The sequence below is a fragment of the Solea solea genome, chromosome 4 (genome assembly GCF_958295425.1).
Source record: "Solea solea chromosome 4, fSolSol10.1, whole genome shotgun sequence".
Classification (NCBI taxonomy): domain Eukaryota; kingdom Metazoa; phylum Chordata; class Actinopteri; order Pleuronectiformes; family Soleidae; genus Solea; species Solea solea.
Genome location: NC_081137.1, coordinates 18,892,735 through 18,908,030, shown reverse-complemented (window position 1 = coordinate 18,908,030; position 15,296 = coordinate 18,892,735). Strand labels below are relative to the sequence as shown.

Here is a 15,296-nt window from a genome sequence, read left to right as displayed (position 1 = left end):
CTTACTGTCAGATTATACTGAGCTCAGTGTGTTTTGGGTGTATTTATAGTTTTAAGGGTTATGTTAATATTTATTTTAAACTGTATTCATCTGTCTGTCACCACACACTCTAAGCATAAACAGTCATTTTCATATTTCCCACATTACATTCAATGCAGCAGCAGCATCAGCATCAGCATCCCTCACCTCTCACCTTCGCACAGGTCTGCTTCTCCCTCATTGGCTGATTTGTCCGGATGCGACATGAGATCCCGCTCTCTGATTGGCTAACACGGCCTGTCAGTTGAGACGGGATCCAGCTAACCAGCTCGCAGCCTCTGCGTTGCTAAGGTAAGTTTAACAGCTGCATCAATTTCCCCACATTTGACTCGGCAGCCAGGAAAGCGAGCCTTCAAAATAAGAGCATGGTCACTGACCCTGGGCTTCTAACAATGACGTTAATTATTTAAAAGAGATAAAATACGAATGACCTGGGGGCCACTGAGTGTCTAGTTTGGTCGGTAGCGAGCCGGTCAAGTGAATAAAAGTCCTACTTTTTCAGAAAAAATACATCCAAATAATATTTACAACGGTATTTCATAGAATTTCAAAATAAGACAGTTTGTCTTGATGTGGAACGATAAATAGCTCGCAATATAAACTTATTTATGATGCAAAATTAATATTAAAGAAAAATCACTTAAATTGTATCTTATAACCAACTTTTACTCTTTGGCTTTTGAGCCAGTATAAGCTGTTGGTTTTACCTTTTTTATTGTATGACTACTTTCTGCAGTATTTAATTGTTGTATTGTTTATGTTGTTTTAGGTCTATCAGGTACTATGTTTCTATATTTTATTTGTTTTACAATTCAATTTCAATGTCCACAACATTTGAGATACACAATTTAATTTAAATGTTTACATTTCCTATCTATATTTTTCTTATTATTCATATTTTATGTTTCTACTTTTATATTTTTAATTTATTCTTTACTTTTATTCTAGTTCTTATACCTTTTTTATTTCTAGTTATATACTTTGATTTTTAATACTTTATACTGATTTCTATATTCTGATCTGCTTTGTTTTTCGATGGCTGGAGCAACTGTGGCGAATTACATTTCCCTCTCGGATTAATTAAGTTAATTGTTTAACTTAATTAATTTAAGTTAAACAATCAACTTGTTTAACTTAAATTAAGTTAAACAAGTTAATTTTGTTTTATTTATCTCTGATATAGAGCTGGTTTTTTTTTAAGTGTTTTATAAATAAAGTTGGAGTGGATAGGAAATATGCATTCAGTCTAAAAGCAAACAAACACAAACCCTGTGACAGTTCTGACAGCTTTGTCAGATTGCGTCTTATTCTGATAGGTTCAAACGGAAGTGCCGCGGCTCGTCGTGTCCAGCTTGTTGGCGGCGCTTCAAACGGTGAGGCCGTCAGTTCATTTATGGCTAACGCTACGGCGCAGCAGCAGAACCAGCAGCAGCAGCAGCACCAGCACCTGGCGAGACGGTAAAGAAGATGTGGCAGCCCGCGGACAGAGCTCTCGTGTCAGGGGACGTTTCCTGCGCTCGCGCTCTCACCTCCGCGCGGAACACCATGAACATACATGGAGTCGTTTGAGAGCCATGCGTTTTCTCCCACAGTTGGCAGCACCAGGCAGGTATTTCTCAGCCTACAGCCAAGGTAGGAGGCGGCGTCGCACTGGGGGGGAGAAGGAGGCATCATTAAACTTGGCAGCACCGGTGTTGGTTGCTGGTGTAGCGCGGACAACCACAGCTACCGAGTCTGGGACACGCGTGTTTATATTCCTTTTTCTACGTGTGCGTGAAATTATTTACATCAACACGCAGCGTTGAAAAAAAGGCCCTTTGAATTGCCGTTATACACACATTCCTCTCTCGCTCCCAAGTTCCACACAAACTCTGACGTGACTGTGACGTCTTTTTGTTAACGTTTACTAAATTGTGAAGAGGAAAATGGACGGTTAATTGTTTTTTAAACTGTGTGGTGTAACGTTGGAAACTTTAGGTGAGGTGATGTGGAGCATCCCAGACAGAGGACCAACCCAGGACTGTCATTCCACGCCAGCTGTGTGTCACTGTGGACGGAAGACGGAGCGTTAAAAACACACACACACACACACCCAGCACTCGGATAATAACGAACCAGACTCTGCGCACGTGAGCACCGGAAGCAAGACTCGGTGTCTGCCCGTCCAGCTGTGTTTGGACCAGCACCGGGTCAGTCATGACGAGGCACTTCCGTGGTCTGTCATCTCTGCAGCCGGTGGACGTGTTTGTGAAGTGGACCCGGGCTGAGGTCACGCTCATCCCCATGTACACTTTGGGTTAAACGCACCTGAGAATCCCGTGGATTACAGTTGGTAATCTGGGACACAGACAAACCACCCACACACACACACACACAGCCTGCCACCCACCCCCCACTGTTTGTTTTCTGTTGTTTTCGCTGAGAAATAACTTTTTTTTTTTTGGCCATGCACTGACTGAGAAGTCATCTGGAAGCCTTAGCGGGAGTCAAATGTTTGCTGAGTCAGCCATGCCTATCACAAAAAAAGGTGAGTCACTGTAGCCACGTGTGGTGTTTGTTTTCAACCCCCTGCAGGTGTCACCTGATCCTGTGAAAACACTAAGTTAACATGCAAATCCCTGCACCTTCATAAATCTGCACACACTGCACATTTGAACTGTGCATTGTTTTCATTTCTTTGTAGAGCTGTTTCATCTTTTTATGTATATATTTTCTATCTGTTTCTCTAGATTTGTTTTGTTTGATCAAAACACAAAACCAAGCACAGAAAATGTGATTATTTTTTTAACCCTTTAACACAGGGATGTCAAACGTATGGCCCATGGGCCAGAATCGGCCCACCAGAGGGCCTAATCCGGCCTGCAGGATGAATTCGTGAAAATCTGTTATCTGTCAGTTGTAATTTGGCAAAATTATTGTAAGTATCTAACGTTTATAATCTGACAAACGTTAGATACTTACTATTATTGTAATAATAATGTGACTACTTCCGGTCCATTGGGCTGTCACTCCAAAACTTAGTAGCCAATCAGCAGGCAGCTTCCGTAAGGCCCGCCCATGATCAGAATCGCAAACAAAAAAACATGGCGTGAAAAACAAGTCTACAAGTGTATTTTCAAACAAGTAAAATACAATATTTTAACAAGGTAACGGCAAGTACGTACGAGTCAAGCCAATTGGAACCTGCTTACAGCTAACGACTATTCAGTGGCTTTGGAATTAAGTGTACTTTCGCCACTACAATTAGATCGAAATTTTATTTTCAATTTGTGTATTTTGATTTTGTGGTTGGTCTTTGTTTGCTCAATTCATAAAGTGTTGTTTGAAAATATTTACACAAGTCCCCGACCCCAACCCTTCCAGCAGCATGAGTAAAGTTTACTGATGCTCTTGTGTCTGCACAGAGCAAACCCCTGCAGCCAGGTTGCAGAATCTCCCACAAACCTCACAGCACAAGGATTCAACTGTGGACTCACTGTCCACACTCATGCAGATTGGTTTTATGTTAATTGGAGACTATCTTTGCAGTCTAGTACGATGAGAATACAGCTGTGGAGGAAGGTCCTCCAGTAGCCCTAACTAAAGTAGTAAATGGTTTTAATGTGTGTCACATTGGTGTATGAAAGAATAAATGTTATTTTACAATGAAAACAAATGAACACACGTTATGTGCGCCCCCCCCCCCCCCTTGTGTGCAGACACTGCTCGGGCCTTGGGGCTTTTGGAGGAGTATTGCACTAAACTGAAGAAGCCAGAGGAGCAGCAGCTCAAAACTGCCATTCAGAGAGTGATGGGCGTTTTCAAAAGTAACCTGTTTGAAGCTCTTCTGGGTAAGTCTGTGCACTTTTTACAGATAAATGGGATGTTGTGTTGACATAATTTTGATGATCCATTTACTTTTGAAAAGATATAACGGTGATAAACAAACATAGCGGTTCAATATGACAATAACGTTCAGAGACAGAGGAGACGGTCGTCTCTGATTACCCTGACTCATTCATCAAAATAAAAGTGCTATCATAGCAGTCATCAATCTATGTAAAAATATAAGAGCTGGATGTTTGGTAAATATTACACATACTGTATTTTCAGACATATTTTGGGGGGTTTTCTGCTCCTAAAGAAGTCAAAATAATACAATTAAAAGGAGCAGAAATCTATTTTTAATTATCCGACCTAAGTATTGATATCAACTGAACCGACAGACCAGAATTATACTGAATTGCCGGTTGAGCTAGACTGTATTGTTTTTTGTCTTTGCTGTTTTATTCATGTGATGGTGGCTGTACAGCACTCGGTTGCATAAATGTGCTTCATAAATAAATGTTGGCGTGACCCGACTTGACGTTAAATAATTTCTAAATAAAGCACCCTCCTATTTCCCCCCCCCCCCTGCATCACATACATGGTCGGAATCAGTCCCCTCTGCCATGTCCATGTGTGAGCTTTGGCTGGCCCGCCTTTCTTTTTAAGGGATCAGTTAAATCCCCTCAAATATCATTAAATTAATACTGTGCTTAACTTTAAACCTCCACTATATCTGTTGTGAACTAATCCTTATCAGTGAAACGTACACAAATGTCCCGTAAGTAGTCACCGCACAGTACTACTCCATTAAAGTGACGGCAGCTTCTGAATGTTAAACTTCCGTTTATAAGGAGTGAGTTTATTTATTTTTCTGACAGACACAACATCTAGAAACAGTCTTACAATCCTACATCTGCGTTATATGTTATTCCTTAACAGTGAAACTTAACCCTTTTAACACCTAAGCCTCAAAATGTCTGGCTGGAAAATGTCCTGTGAGTGAAGTGAACTTTTGCCCAATTTTTTTAGAATTAATTTCAATATCTGGAAGTTATTTACAATTTACTGCATGTTAAAATAGTGTATTAGCAATTTAAAATGAAGAAAAACTTAGTTTTATTTAGAACACAAACACCAGATTTTACATGTTCAATTTGAAATATGATCAATATAACACATATTTAATATGATGTCCAGATGTCTTTGTCTCAATGTCCAGAAGCAGGCCAAGAAATTGAAACTGTGCAGGCATTTTTTCCAATGCTCTCCTCTCTGGTTTTTTAAGTGCTGTTGTCAGGATTACTTGGAAAAGTACTGAGATTATATTTATTAGATTTTGTGGATGAGTGCAGCATGACTCTTCAAAGAAACCCCGGAATTTGCAGGGCGTCAGATGATGAAAGTTACATCCAGGCATTCTTCTTCTCTCCTCTCTGTCAGTGTCTTTGTAGACGTAATTCTGTTCATTCACTTTGTCTGACCCGTCGCCAGGAGTCCCGCTCACATTTTTAGACCATGACAACTTTCACCGTTTTCATAGTGTGCTGCTGCTGCTGCTGCTGCTGTGTTACAAGCCTTATTTTAGAGTGCACTGGAAGACCGTGGTCAGGCTGCGTTCAGGCGCTGCGGGTTGACCTCATGATCTCCCCCACTGCTTAAAAGCTCTGACCATTTCCTCTGCAAGGGTGTTTGACACTGTCGTTTACAAAAACCCAAACCAAGTATACAAGTTGGAGCTGTCGTTAAGCTGCTTCAAGAGGATATACCATATATTATTTTCTGATATTTTCCCCATAGTCTTTTGTTTTTACCACCTCCATTCATTTTGACAGATCTTGTATGTTCTGTTTTCTTGTTCCTCCGTGATAATTACACTGCGTTGCTTTCCATTATTTAAAAGCGACGTTATAGTCCAAAGTCAGTATTTTCTAGTCGTCAGTTCTAGATTTTCTTTTTAATGTGTGGATTACATTGTAATGTCTAATCTTTCAGTACGCTTGTATGCTTGCGTAACGTCCTGTAGCAGATGTTCACTCTTGTATCTTGCACTCTGGTGCTGTGCATAAAAAATGTACTCCTCCGCCCCTCCGACCACAAGCTGTCATCTCAAAGCAACATTGATCATCGTTTATCGTCGACCACTTCATTAACAAAATACCTCTTATTGATCAGAAGACAGAAATCCGTTGTTATTGGGTGATGTAAAGCAGTGACACATTTGATGAATCACTGTAAGGCTTTTTCAGTGTGTTGTCATTTATCTTTTTTACTCATTTGTGTATGTAGTCGCCCAGCAGAGACGGAACATGAACTTCTCACAGTGTTATCTGGCAGTGATGACGGGACAGTAGGTTTGCGGAATGCAGCGAAACACGGTTACTCACAACTCTGCAACGGAATAAATACCTCCTGAAATAGATGTAATCATCTTTCAAAGCATTAGGTGCTGTCTAATCTGTCCAGTGGCATGGGTGCCCAAGCTAAACCCCATCATTGCTGAGTGGATCTATGTGTGGATTAACCCATTCATCATCCCCACTCCTCCTCTCACTCACTCATCTGTACTGTTGAAAGTTGAAAGACTTGCATGTTTGCTTCAAGCTCCAGTTTAAATCTGTCTTGGATTCACATGGAAATGACACCTGAGTCTAATATTTAGTTTGTTTCCCTTAACTATTCTTCCATCTTTTGAACCATCTGTAAATTACATTACATTTAATTCAATGTGGACCACATTTCAACATTGTTTCGTGGGAACAGATTGTTCTCTTTTCATGCTTGAGGCAGATTGGTCCCCGCACACTTAATTTGGTTATCCCAGAGTGACCGTTTAACCGACTCGAACGAGCCCGAGTGTTCCTGCTAAACATCAGCATGCTTGAATTGCCTTAGTGACCTCATTGGCATTCTGGAGACAGCATTATCTCGAGGCACGGCTGTGCCAAAGGCACTTTTCAGTCTAAAGTCATGGATCGATCTCTTAAACTGTACTTCCTGGACTTCCTTTGTCCATTGTCTCACGAGAACCTGAAACAAACATGCCCATAATTGCAGCCCTTTTGTATTGTGGATGGACTGAGAGCCTACTTAGTTAATCATATGGAGCCAGGAGGGGGGGCTGAGAATTTATTTTGTTTTGGTACATGTCTGTATGGGGATTGAGTGTTGTATTTATACAGACTTCATTTGTCACATTGTTTAATTTCTCGTTTAAGTTAATTTATTTGCCTCAATTCAAGATAGACCTGAATTGGAATGGAATGGAAGGAGACGAGTTGCTGCTTTCAGGACTGGACAGGACCTGAATCTTCTTTAATTCATTTAAATCACATTTTCTGCTTAAGTTTGTTATATGATTTGTGATAATTTAAACAATTAAATGTTGTGATCTCGGGTGAAGACACTGAGATGCTGAGACGTGTGTGTATGTTTGATAACACAAAGCTGTGCTTGAGGTTTGCTCTGCGGTGAGATTAAAATGAAAACACCGTGTATGTGTTTATCTGCCGCGACTGGATTAACACGGTTGCTGTGTAATATCTATTGGAAAATGATTGAATGTGTTGGCTTTAGGGGTAAGGCAACAAGGAATCTTTTCTTAGTTAGAGGTAGAACTGTTATTTTAGTGCGATGACTGTGCCATTTCCTACTTCTCCACTTATATTAAATGCTGTACATATAACGGTCATAATCATAATCCTCGAAGCTATTCTGTAGGTATGTATAGAGTCAGAAGCATGCTAAGTCAACAGGTGGCGACATAAAACCACATATTGATCATTGATATGACAACAAAGCAGAGATACATCAAACTGGAATACAAAGATTCCAGAAAAACACATTAAAACACTGACTGGGAGTCCAGCCACTCAGAGTGCAATGGCTTTTACATATTGTATTCTACACTGGCATTTGGGGCTGTTTGTTTTCTCCTGGGTGTTTGGGTCACGTGAGACGAGCGTGACAAATCGGTGAAGGCGACGTCGGGGGACGATAGGAATCGGTTGCGGTTGCTGGTCTTTGGGGAAGCTCATTTCAGGCAATAATTATGTAAAACTGAAGTGCTATAAAAGTGTTTTCATGTACAGTGTACATGTACAAATGATAGCAAATGGCACGCAGCGACCAGCTATTTGTCTACAAACTTCCCTCACAAAATCTAGGCTGCGACGGGTATACGAAAATCACGAAAGACAATCCATGACAAACGGCTGATTCTGAGTGAACTAGTGACACGTTCTAATCGCGTTGCAGCATAAGTGTAGTATTAAAACGTAAATACAACACAGTACATATTTGATGACATTTTAGAGGGAGCGGAGCTTCCCTTGCTGTCACAGAGTCACCACTGATGAGGTGAAAATTGATAACTACATCATCATTTCCAAAAGTCTCAGTTTTTGCCAGTTCCAAACAAAAATGAATGCAGCAGCATTTTAAACGTCTCCGTTTTCAGGACTCTAAAATGCCGGGGTAGAGTAGACAACAGGCTTATCCAGAGCAGAATTTATCCAGCCTTGTGGAAAATCTGGCCAATGATGGGAGATATTGACTAATAACAGAAAGTGGGCTCCTCTTTGCTGTTTAACTAAGCAGATATTATGTGCACATGGCTCCTTCAGTGGAAAGGTTGCTCTTCATGCATTGGTAACAACTGCTGACTCTGCGAAGCAACCAGTATAAATAAATAAATACATACAGAAAAAACATGTCAATATGAGCGGAATGTTTCTGAGATCGAAGGATTGCCTCGGGTCATCTGTCACATGTGCTGTGAGGGTTTCCTGTCAGTGCTAATCCGGAGGAAGAGGCACTGGACTTCAGACTGTATATTCAAAAAAAAAAATGTTCTCCTGTCTAGAGGGAAATAGATGATGAAGCGCCGCATGTGTGGACACCAGTGTGATTGACAGTTTTTGTTTTATTTATGTAACACTTGTTAACTTGCTTGTTAAAGCAAAATGTCAACATGGCGACAGCCACACTTCAGATCTTGAATTCTATGGGTGATGTCATGTCCAGTTGCCACTTGTTTAGGACAGAGAGCCTCTGTTCCAGAACATTAGTATTAAAGGTGATGGATGGATGAGTCCAAATGTGTTATTCTGTGTCTTTCAGTGTTTGAAATGCTTTGTTCATATTTGCCTTAGTGACACAAACGTACAGCGTCATTAGCAGTAGACCATGTCTATAGCTAAAAACCCTGATTTTCAGTATTGGCCTTAAGCACCATGATTGACGATTACTATCATCTTACGTTGGTAATCACTATAATCAGTCAGTAAAGTGTTTGACCAGTGAGGCAGTATTTGTAAGAGAAATGAACGGACAGAAAAGAGTCTAGTATGCAATATCTGGGTAGATTTTCTTCTTGTTCCTGTTTTTACATGAACAGCGAATTAGCAGGGCATAATAGTCACTACTACTAGGTTGACCTCATTGTACGGCATGTCCTGAGGGCTGCACTGTGCAGTGCACGCTGAATTTACTTACTCTTGTGTTGTGTGTTGAATATTACATGTGTTGAGTTCATTTGTTTCATCTGTATCAGGTCGTGGATGTGCAAAGTGCCGATCATAACTTTCTCGCGACAGCCAGTAGCTCTTACGAAAATTGCTTGATGACAACACTTTGTCGCCCGAAAATCAAAATATCTAATCTGCATCACAGTCTCTAGTGACAGTGTGTCAAGCGACTCCGGTGGAACGCAAAGGTTCCCGATCTCTTTGTTTGCCAAATTGTCCCACAGAGGAGTGGATGAGCTTATTGTGTCAGGTTGGTCCTTTTTTTTAAATAAGACATGTGCCTCCTCGGAGATCCTTCCCTCTGAGGCTTCATCTTCACTAATTTACTCCCGGCATTAATTAAATCTTTCCCAGGCAGACAGATAATGCCAGTGGGAGTAAACATCAGGTTCCAGTCATGGGTTGGGAAAGAATATCAGCGTTTAGCAGAGTTAATTTACGTCCTTTCAACATTTGATTAATCCTCATTGTATATGATCAGTGATGATAAGTTTGTTTATCTAGAATATGAGATTTTTAGAAGCTTGTTGACCTTTTTGGGAGTTTTTACTACCCCACCACTTTAGTTTGTAGGTTAGTAAAAGAGTAATTTGAGCACAAATTCAGAATTTAAGCTACTGTAACACATCTGTTTAAGTGACCACTAAACTGTTATGAATCTTCTTCTTTTGGCTTCTCCCTCTGCGGGTCACCACAGCAGATCATCTGCCTCCATCTTTGTGTGCTCCTCTGTCCTTATGTCCTCCTTCACCTCTCTTCCTCATGCCCACCAGCTCCATTTTATTTTTTTGTGAATGGTCCGTGTATAAAATCAAGACATTGTCCCATAGAGTGTTTCAATAGTTGGAAGGAAAACGTCCTCGTCTTTGATTGGCACCTGTGATTTAGTTTGACTCTTGCTCTTCTGAGCCATGTCAAGGGTTAGGAGTGTCATCGCTAGGTTTAAAGGGTTTTATGTGTACTTAATGGATTACAGGACTTCGCCGGTGCTTTAGATCAGATGGGTCATCTGTCGGAGCAGTTGTTAAGACGAGAGCACATTAAAATCATTCGCCACCTTTGTTTATGTCCCCTCAGTCGCTCTGTTGAAGCTTAACAACAGCACACGTGAGTCCTAAATTAAATTTTAAGCTATTACTGGCTGGTATAAGGTTTGTTTGTGGAGTGTAATGATAGAGGGTGTCAACTGTAAAGCCCTGCCAGGCAAACTGTGGGACTATATAAATAAAAGAGACTTATCTGTCATTTCAGTAGTAATAATTTTTATCTTGTGTCATTTCAAAACAGCTCTGCTTCCCCTGTGTTCTTAAGGCATCAGAGTAAGATGCTGAGTAAGAGGAGATGTAGAGAAGGCTGCCATCATGTGGAGATACATGAGTCATGTGATACAAATCCTGTCTCATCCGAACTCCAGTGTATATGAAATATTTGATGTGTTCTTGCTCAGATATAAGGACAGCTGTTCTTGTTTTGAGATGTATAGCATCACTCAGAACTGTCCTTATGAGGACACTGATCTTGTGGGGTGACCTTTTGGCTTGTCCTCACATCCTTAAAGTGCTTTTGACACGTAAGACTTGATTTTAGGTTTAGGTTTAGAATTGGGTTAAGGTGACCTCACTCAGCGGTACAAGAGTGTGTGTGTGTGGGGTTTTTGGCAGTTATACACTATCTTAGACGTGTAAGGCCTCATAGTATCAGGCCTTACATTTTAAAAACATTTGCATCAATATCCTTAACAATATCTGTTTTCTATTCAGATATTTTAAATTTCTCAATAATATTAATAATGATACATTTCTTAAACATGCACTATGATCTTGCATGATCAATCAATATATTTGAACTGAAACACGATAGGAAGAGTCACAGCTTTGTAATATCCATTTCCTTTATTATCTTAATGTGGTGTTTTTATTAATACTGTGGTTCTCAGCTGAGTGTAATATCAAATGTTTTGAGCTTCTCACCCGGCGCCAAAAGAATTATCAAATAGACCACTTTGCTCTAGATGTATTTTTTTAATTTCACATCTCATCTGCTACACCTAATACATTTACTAATAAGTGCTGGAATTAATAAAGATATCCAGTTGTTTTAGGGGAAGTTGGAGCTCCAGTAGAGGGAGCCAGTCCACTGTTATGTTGTTTATACTAGACTTCACTGCTCTACATACTGCTTTGGTTAGGAGTGAGTAAGTGATATATCCAGTTTTTCATGGTGAAATCATCTACATTTGTCCATTGTTACTCTCTCTCACTAACCCCACAAAAAGACCCTTTTAACAGGGGGAGGAAACGGGAGAAGCCACAGGAGGGATGGATGTACTTGCATTAGGTGTCACATGTACAGAAACAAGTTTAGCAGATTACAGAAAACATCAAATTTATAAAATCTGTGATCTGAGGTTTGTTGTTGACTCCAGACACCAGAGTTACATCCACACTGATTTAACCAGTGAGGTGAGGCACTTTTTGTTTGTGCTAGTGTGAGGCAGAGGCGAGCTTTACCGGTGTGTCAGCTCCACGTTAAATATTCTGTGATACTATATCAGATGCACTATACAGTCACCACAACAAGAGCTAATACAATCTCAGGACTTTGTTAACACACACTGTCAGCTAAGTTATGCCTCCCACACTTGTGAGGTCATTAAAACATGTGCACTTTCAGCTGACCCCCGGTGCAATGGACTGTTCCGTAGCCCAGTGTTTGTGGTCGACCTCACAGGAAACTGCGGTAGCCACACATGCACAACACCCATACGTTATTGTGTTATGTTCTTACAATGCTGAAGGATGTGTGTAGGCATAGAAAGAGAAGATGATGCTCTGGGTTATGATTCATAAGATACTGTATTTCTCTAATGGGATCCACCTCCACTACTAAATCTCCTTGTTTTTTGAAAAAGCAATGTGTTATAAGAAATTAGATTATTGGCACTATGTCAGTATTGGTAGATGTATTCTATAATTGCGCCATCTCCATAAATTTTTTTTTTTTTATGTTTAAATCCTCCCTCCAGCTTCCTCCTAAATGCTAAAATGCCCATAGGTGTGATTATAAGTTGCATCTGTCTCTCTATTTGGCCCTGTAAGAGACTGGAGACCAGTGCAAGTTGTGTCACATCCTCACCATAGTTGGAAGTAATATAGGCTTGAGGTTCATTATTCTCTATTAGGTACAATAATAGTGTAATGCAATTTAGTACTAATAAACTACAGTACTACAATAATAGTGCAGTACCAGACATTTCAGACCACAGTGATCCTCCCAGAATACATTAAAGCGGCATGTACTGTAAGTCTCTTGGCTCTATAATGTGTACTGTGTCACTGAAACTTTAAAATCAAGTATTTAAAGTTTCAGGTTTCAAAAACAAAGCCGATTAATTTATGCATTTAACTAGAACCAGATTTTAGTGTCAGGAGTCCTTGCCTATCGTGTCCATGGAGACACATGCCTGGATTGCTCAGACTGCCAAATGTGACACAAATCTATTTTACAATAAAAATGAAAAATGTCACTAATGTTGCCATTTCTTCAGACTGATTATCCTCCCTCTCAGTTTTAACACTAATGTGTTCCCCCATTAAATTTAGGTGTTCTCTGGTCTGGAACATTCACATTTTTCTCTCCACTTGTAATGCGGCAGTCCTGTTTATTTTTGTCCTAAAAACACATCGTCTTGTTGAAAAACCTCTGCATGTTAATGTTGGAAAAACTGCATTCTGACATTCTGTGCAACGTCATTTCCATAAGGCAGATGAGAGCCAGAGGAGCGAGCAAGTCATGCATTAACAATAGTTGGTACCTTTTGTGTGCTCGGAGAGCAAAGGATTAGCTGGCACCTTAGTCAGTGTGTAGGAGGACTCGCTCTAGGGAGGGGATGCAGCTGGAATAATCATTCCCCAGTGAAGCACAACTACACAGGAGCCGTCACAGTAAGCCCCAGCCCACTCCACCCACCCGTTACGTAAGCATGGAAAAAAAAGGAAGATCACCATTGTGACACAGTTTATGTGAATTCACTTATTGTGCAAGTGGGAATATGCACTCGTTAGATGTGAATCTACCAGTAAAGTCGCATGTGGACCATATGTGTCAGAGAGAATGCGAGTCTGCCTGGATTTACTGCAGGGGTTGCCTTGGAAACCCCAAAAAAGGGTTGACAGCAGCATGCAAACAGTCATAAGAAGAGAAATCAGAGTGCAACCAAATGACGACAGCAGTCACAGAAATTTGAAAAGCACTTCACTTTGTAGGTTGACTCCCAGTCAGTTGCGCAACGGAGTGCAATGTTGGGCGGCGGGAGCTCAGTGTTCGTCTCTCAGTTTGAAGGTTGTGGGTACGATTCCCGGCTCTGAAAGTCTACGTGATGCTGTGTCCTATGTTGCTCCTGACGGCAGCGTGTGAAAGCTGTGTGATGAATGGGTGAGTGAATGGGTTATTGGCAAACACTGCAGTGTAACGCAACTTTGACGGACCATTTCCCATAATGAGCTTTTCCTCTTAACGGCTGAACCTCTTTGAAATCCCTTTACAGTTCATAGATATAACACAAACTACTGTTTGGTGGTGTTTTGTGTTGTTACAGTGGCAATGGCACTAGAAAAGTAATCTGTTGTTAGTTGCAAAGTGGGGCTTTTCTAGAACATCTCACAGATGCTTGATCGGATTGTGACTGTGAACATTTAGAAGACAACACTTTGAGCACTTTAAGGTCCAGTGTGTAACATTCTGAAGGGTTTATTGAGTATATTACCCTTAAGTTTGTTTGTATAAGTGTATAATTGCTTTGAGATAAAAACTATTTGTCTTAGAATAATAAGCCTTCTATGGAGAGACATTTTGAGGCACAGATGCTCCCACCATCACTCAGCCAGGAGGTAGCCCAGGTAACAGCAGATGCGGTCGAAAAAGCCTTCGCCAGCTACAATCCACATAAAGTGGCAGCGCCACATAACATCCCTGGGCGCGTGGTGAGACAGTATGCTGAACAGCTGAGAGGTGTTTTATTTTTAACACTTTGCTCACTGAAACAACTGTGCACACTTGTTTCTAGAGTGCCACCTGAATGACTTCTGCCCTGTAGCTCTTACACCCATAGTCATGAAAAGTTTTATGCGGTTCTTCCTGAAGCACATCAAGGACCGCCTCCCCACAGACTTAAACTCTCTACAGTTTGCCTCTGGAGCCAACTGCTCAACGGAGGACCCCTCATCTCCACTGTACTTCACCTGCCAGACTCCTCTTCATCGATTTCAGCTCAGCATTTGATAGCATTATTCCACAGCAGCTGGTGGAAAAAGCTGAGGTGGCTGAATGTGGACTATGTAACCAGCGATTGGATCCACAACTCTCTGTTGCAGAAGCAGCAGAGTTCAAAGACCATCTCAGTGAGCACAGGGTCTCCCAAGGGCTCCAATCACGTGTTCTTTAGTCTGCTCATCCACGACCTCACTGACAGATCCAACACCGCTCATTAAGTTCGCTGATGACTCAGCAGGGGTGGGTCTGATCAGCAAACATGATGAGTGTGTATACAGGAGGTGGAGCGATTAACATCCCGGTGCAGCTCACACTATCTCTTTCTAAATGTCGACAAAACAAAGGAGAGGGCCATGGACTTTAGATGGGCCGGCAAGCTCCATCACACACCACTGACCATCAGTGGAGAGGGTCAGTGACCAGCATCGGGTTCCTGGGAGTCCACCTTTCAGATGACCTGACCTTCAGCACCAACACCACAGCTGCTGCCTCCCAGCTCCCTTCCTCGTCACCTTTTATAGAGGCAATATTGAGTCCATTTTAACTTATGGCCTCACCTCCTGGTTCTGCAGCTACTCTGCTGAGCAGAGGGAGTGAAGAGAGCCAGTTAGATCATTGATGCTCCCTCCCTCTTCCTCTCCCTTCCCTGATGGA

The 15,296-nt window shown here is 41.2% G+C and overlaps 1 protein-coding gene across 24 annotated transcripts in view; it reads left to right on the top strand.

Moving 5' to 3' along the window:
* Positions 1-1,447: 1,447 nt before the first annotated feature.
* dlg2 (discs, large homolog 2 (Drosophila)) overlaps positions 1,448-15,296 on the top strand; it is a 153,146-nt gene continuing 139,297 nt past the window's right edge. For 15 of the 24 annotated variants that reach the window (XM_058626678.1, XM_058626680.1, XM_058626689.1 and 12 more), the window contains exons 1-2: positions 1,448-2,566; positions 3,738-3,869. In XM_058626678.1, coding sequence (XP_058482661.1) covers positions 2,530-2,566; positions 3,738-3,869 — 169 coding nt within the window. In that variant the 5' untranslated portion in view covers positions 1,448-2,529. The remainder of the gene's footprint in view (positions 2,567-3,737; positions 3,870-15,296) is intronic. The other 9 variants (XM_058626701.1, XM_058626698.1, XM_058626711.1 and 6 more) reach the window with 2 other exon arrangements.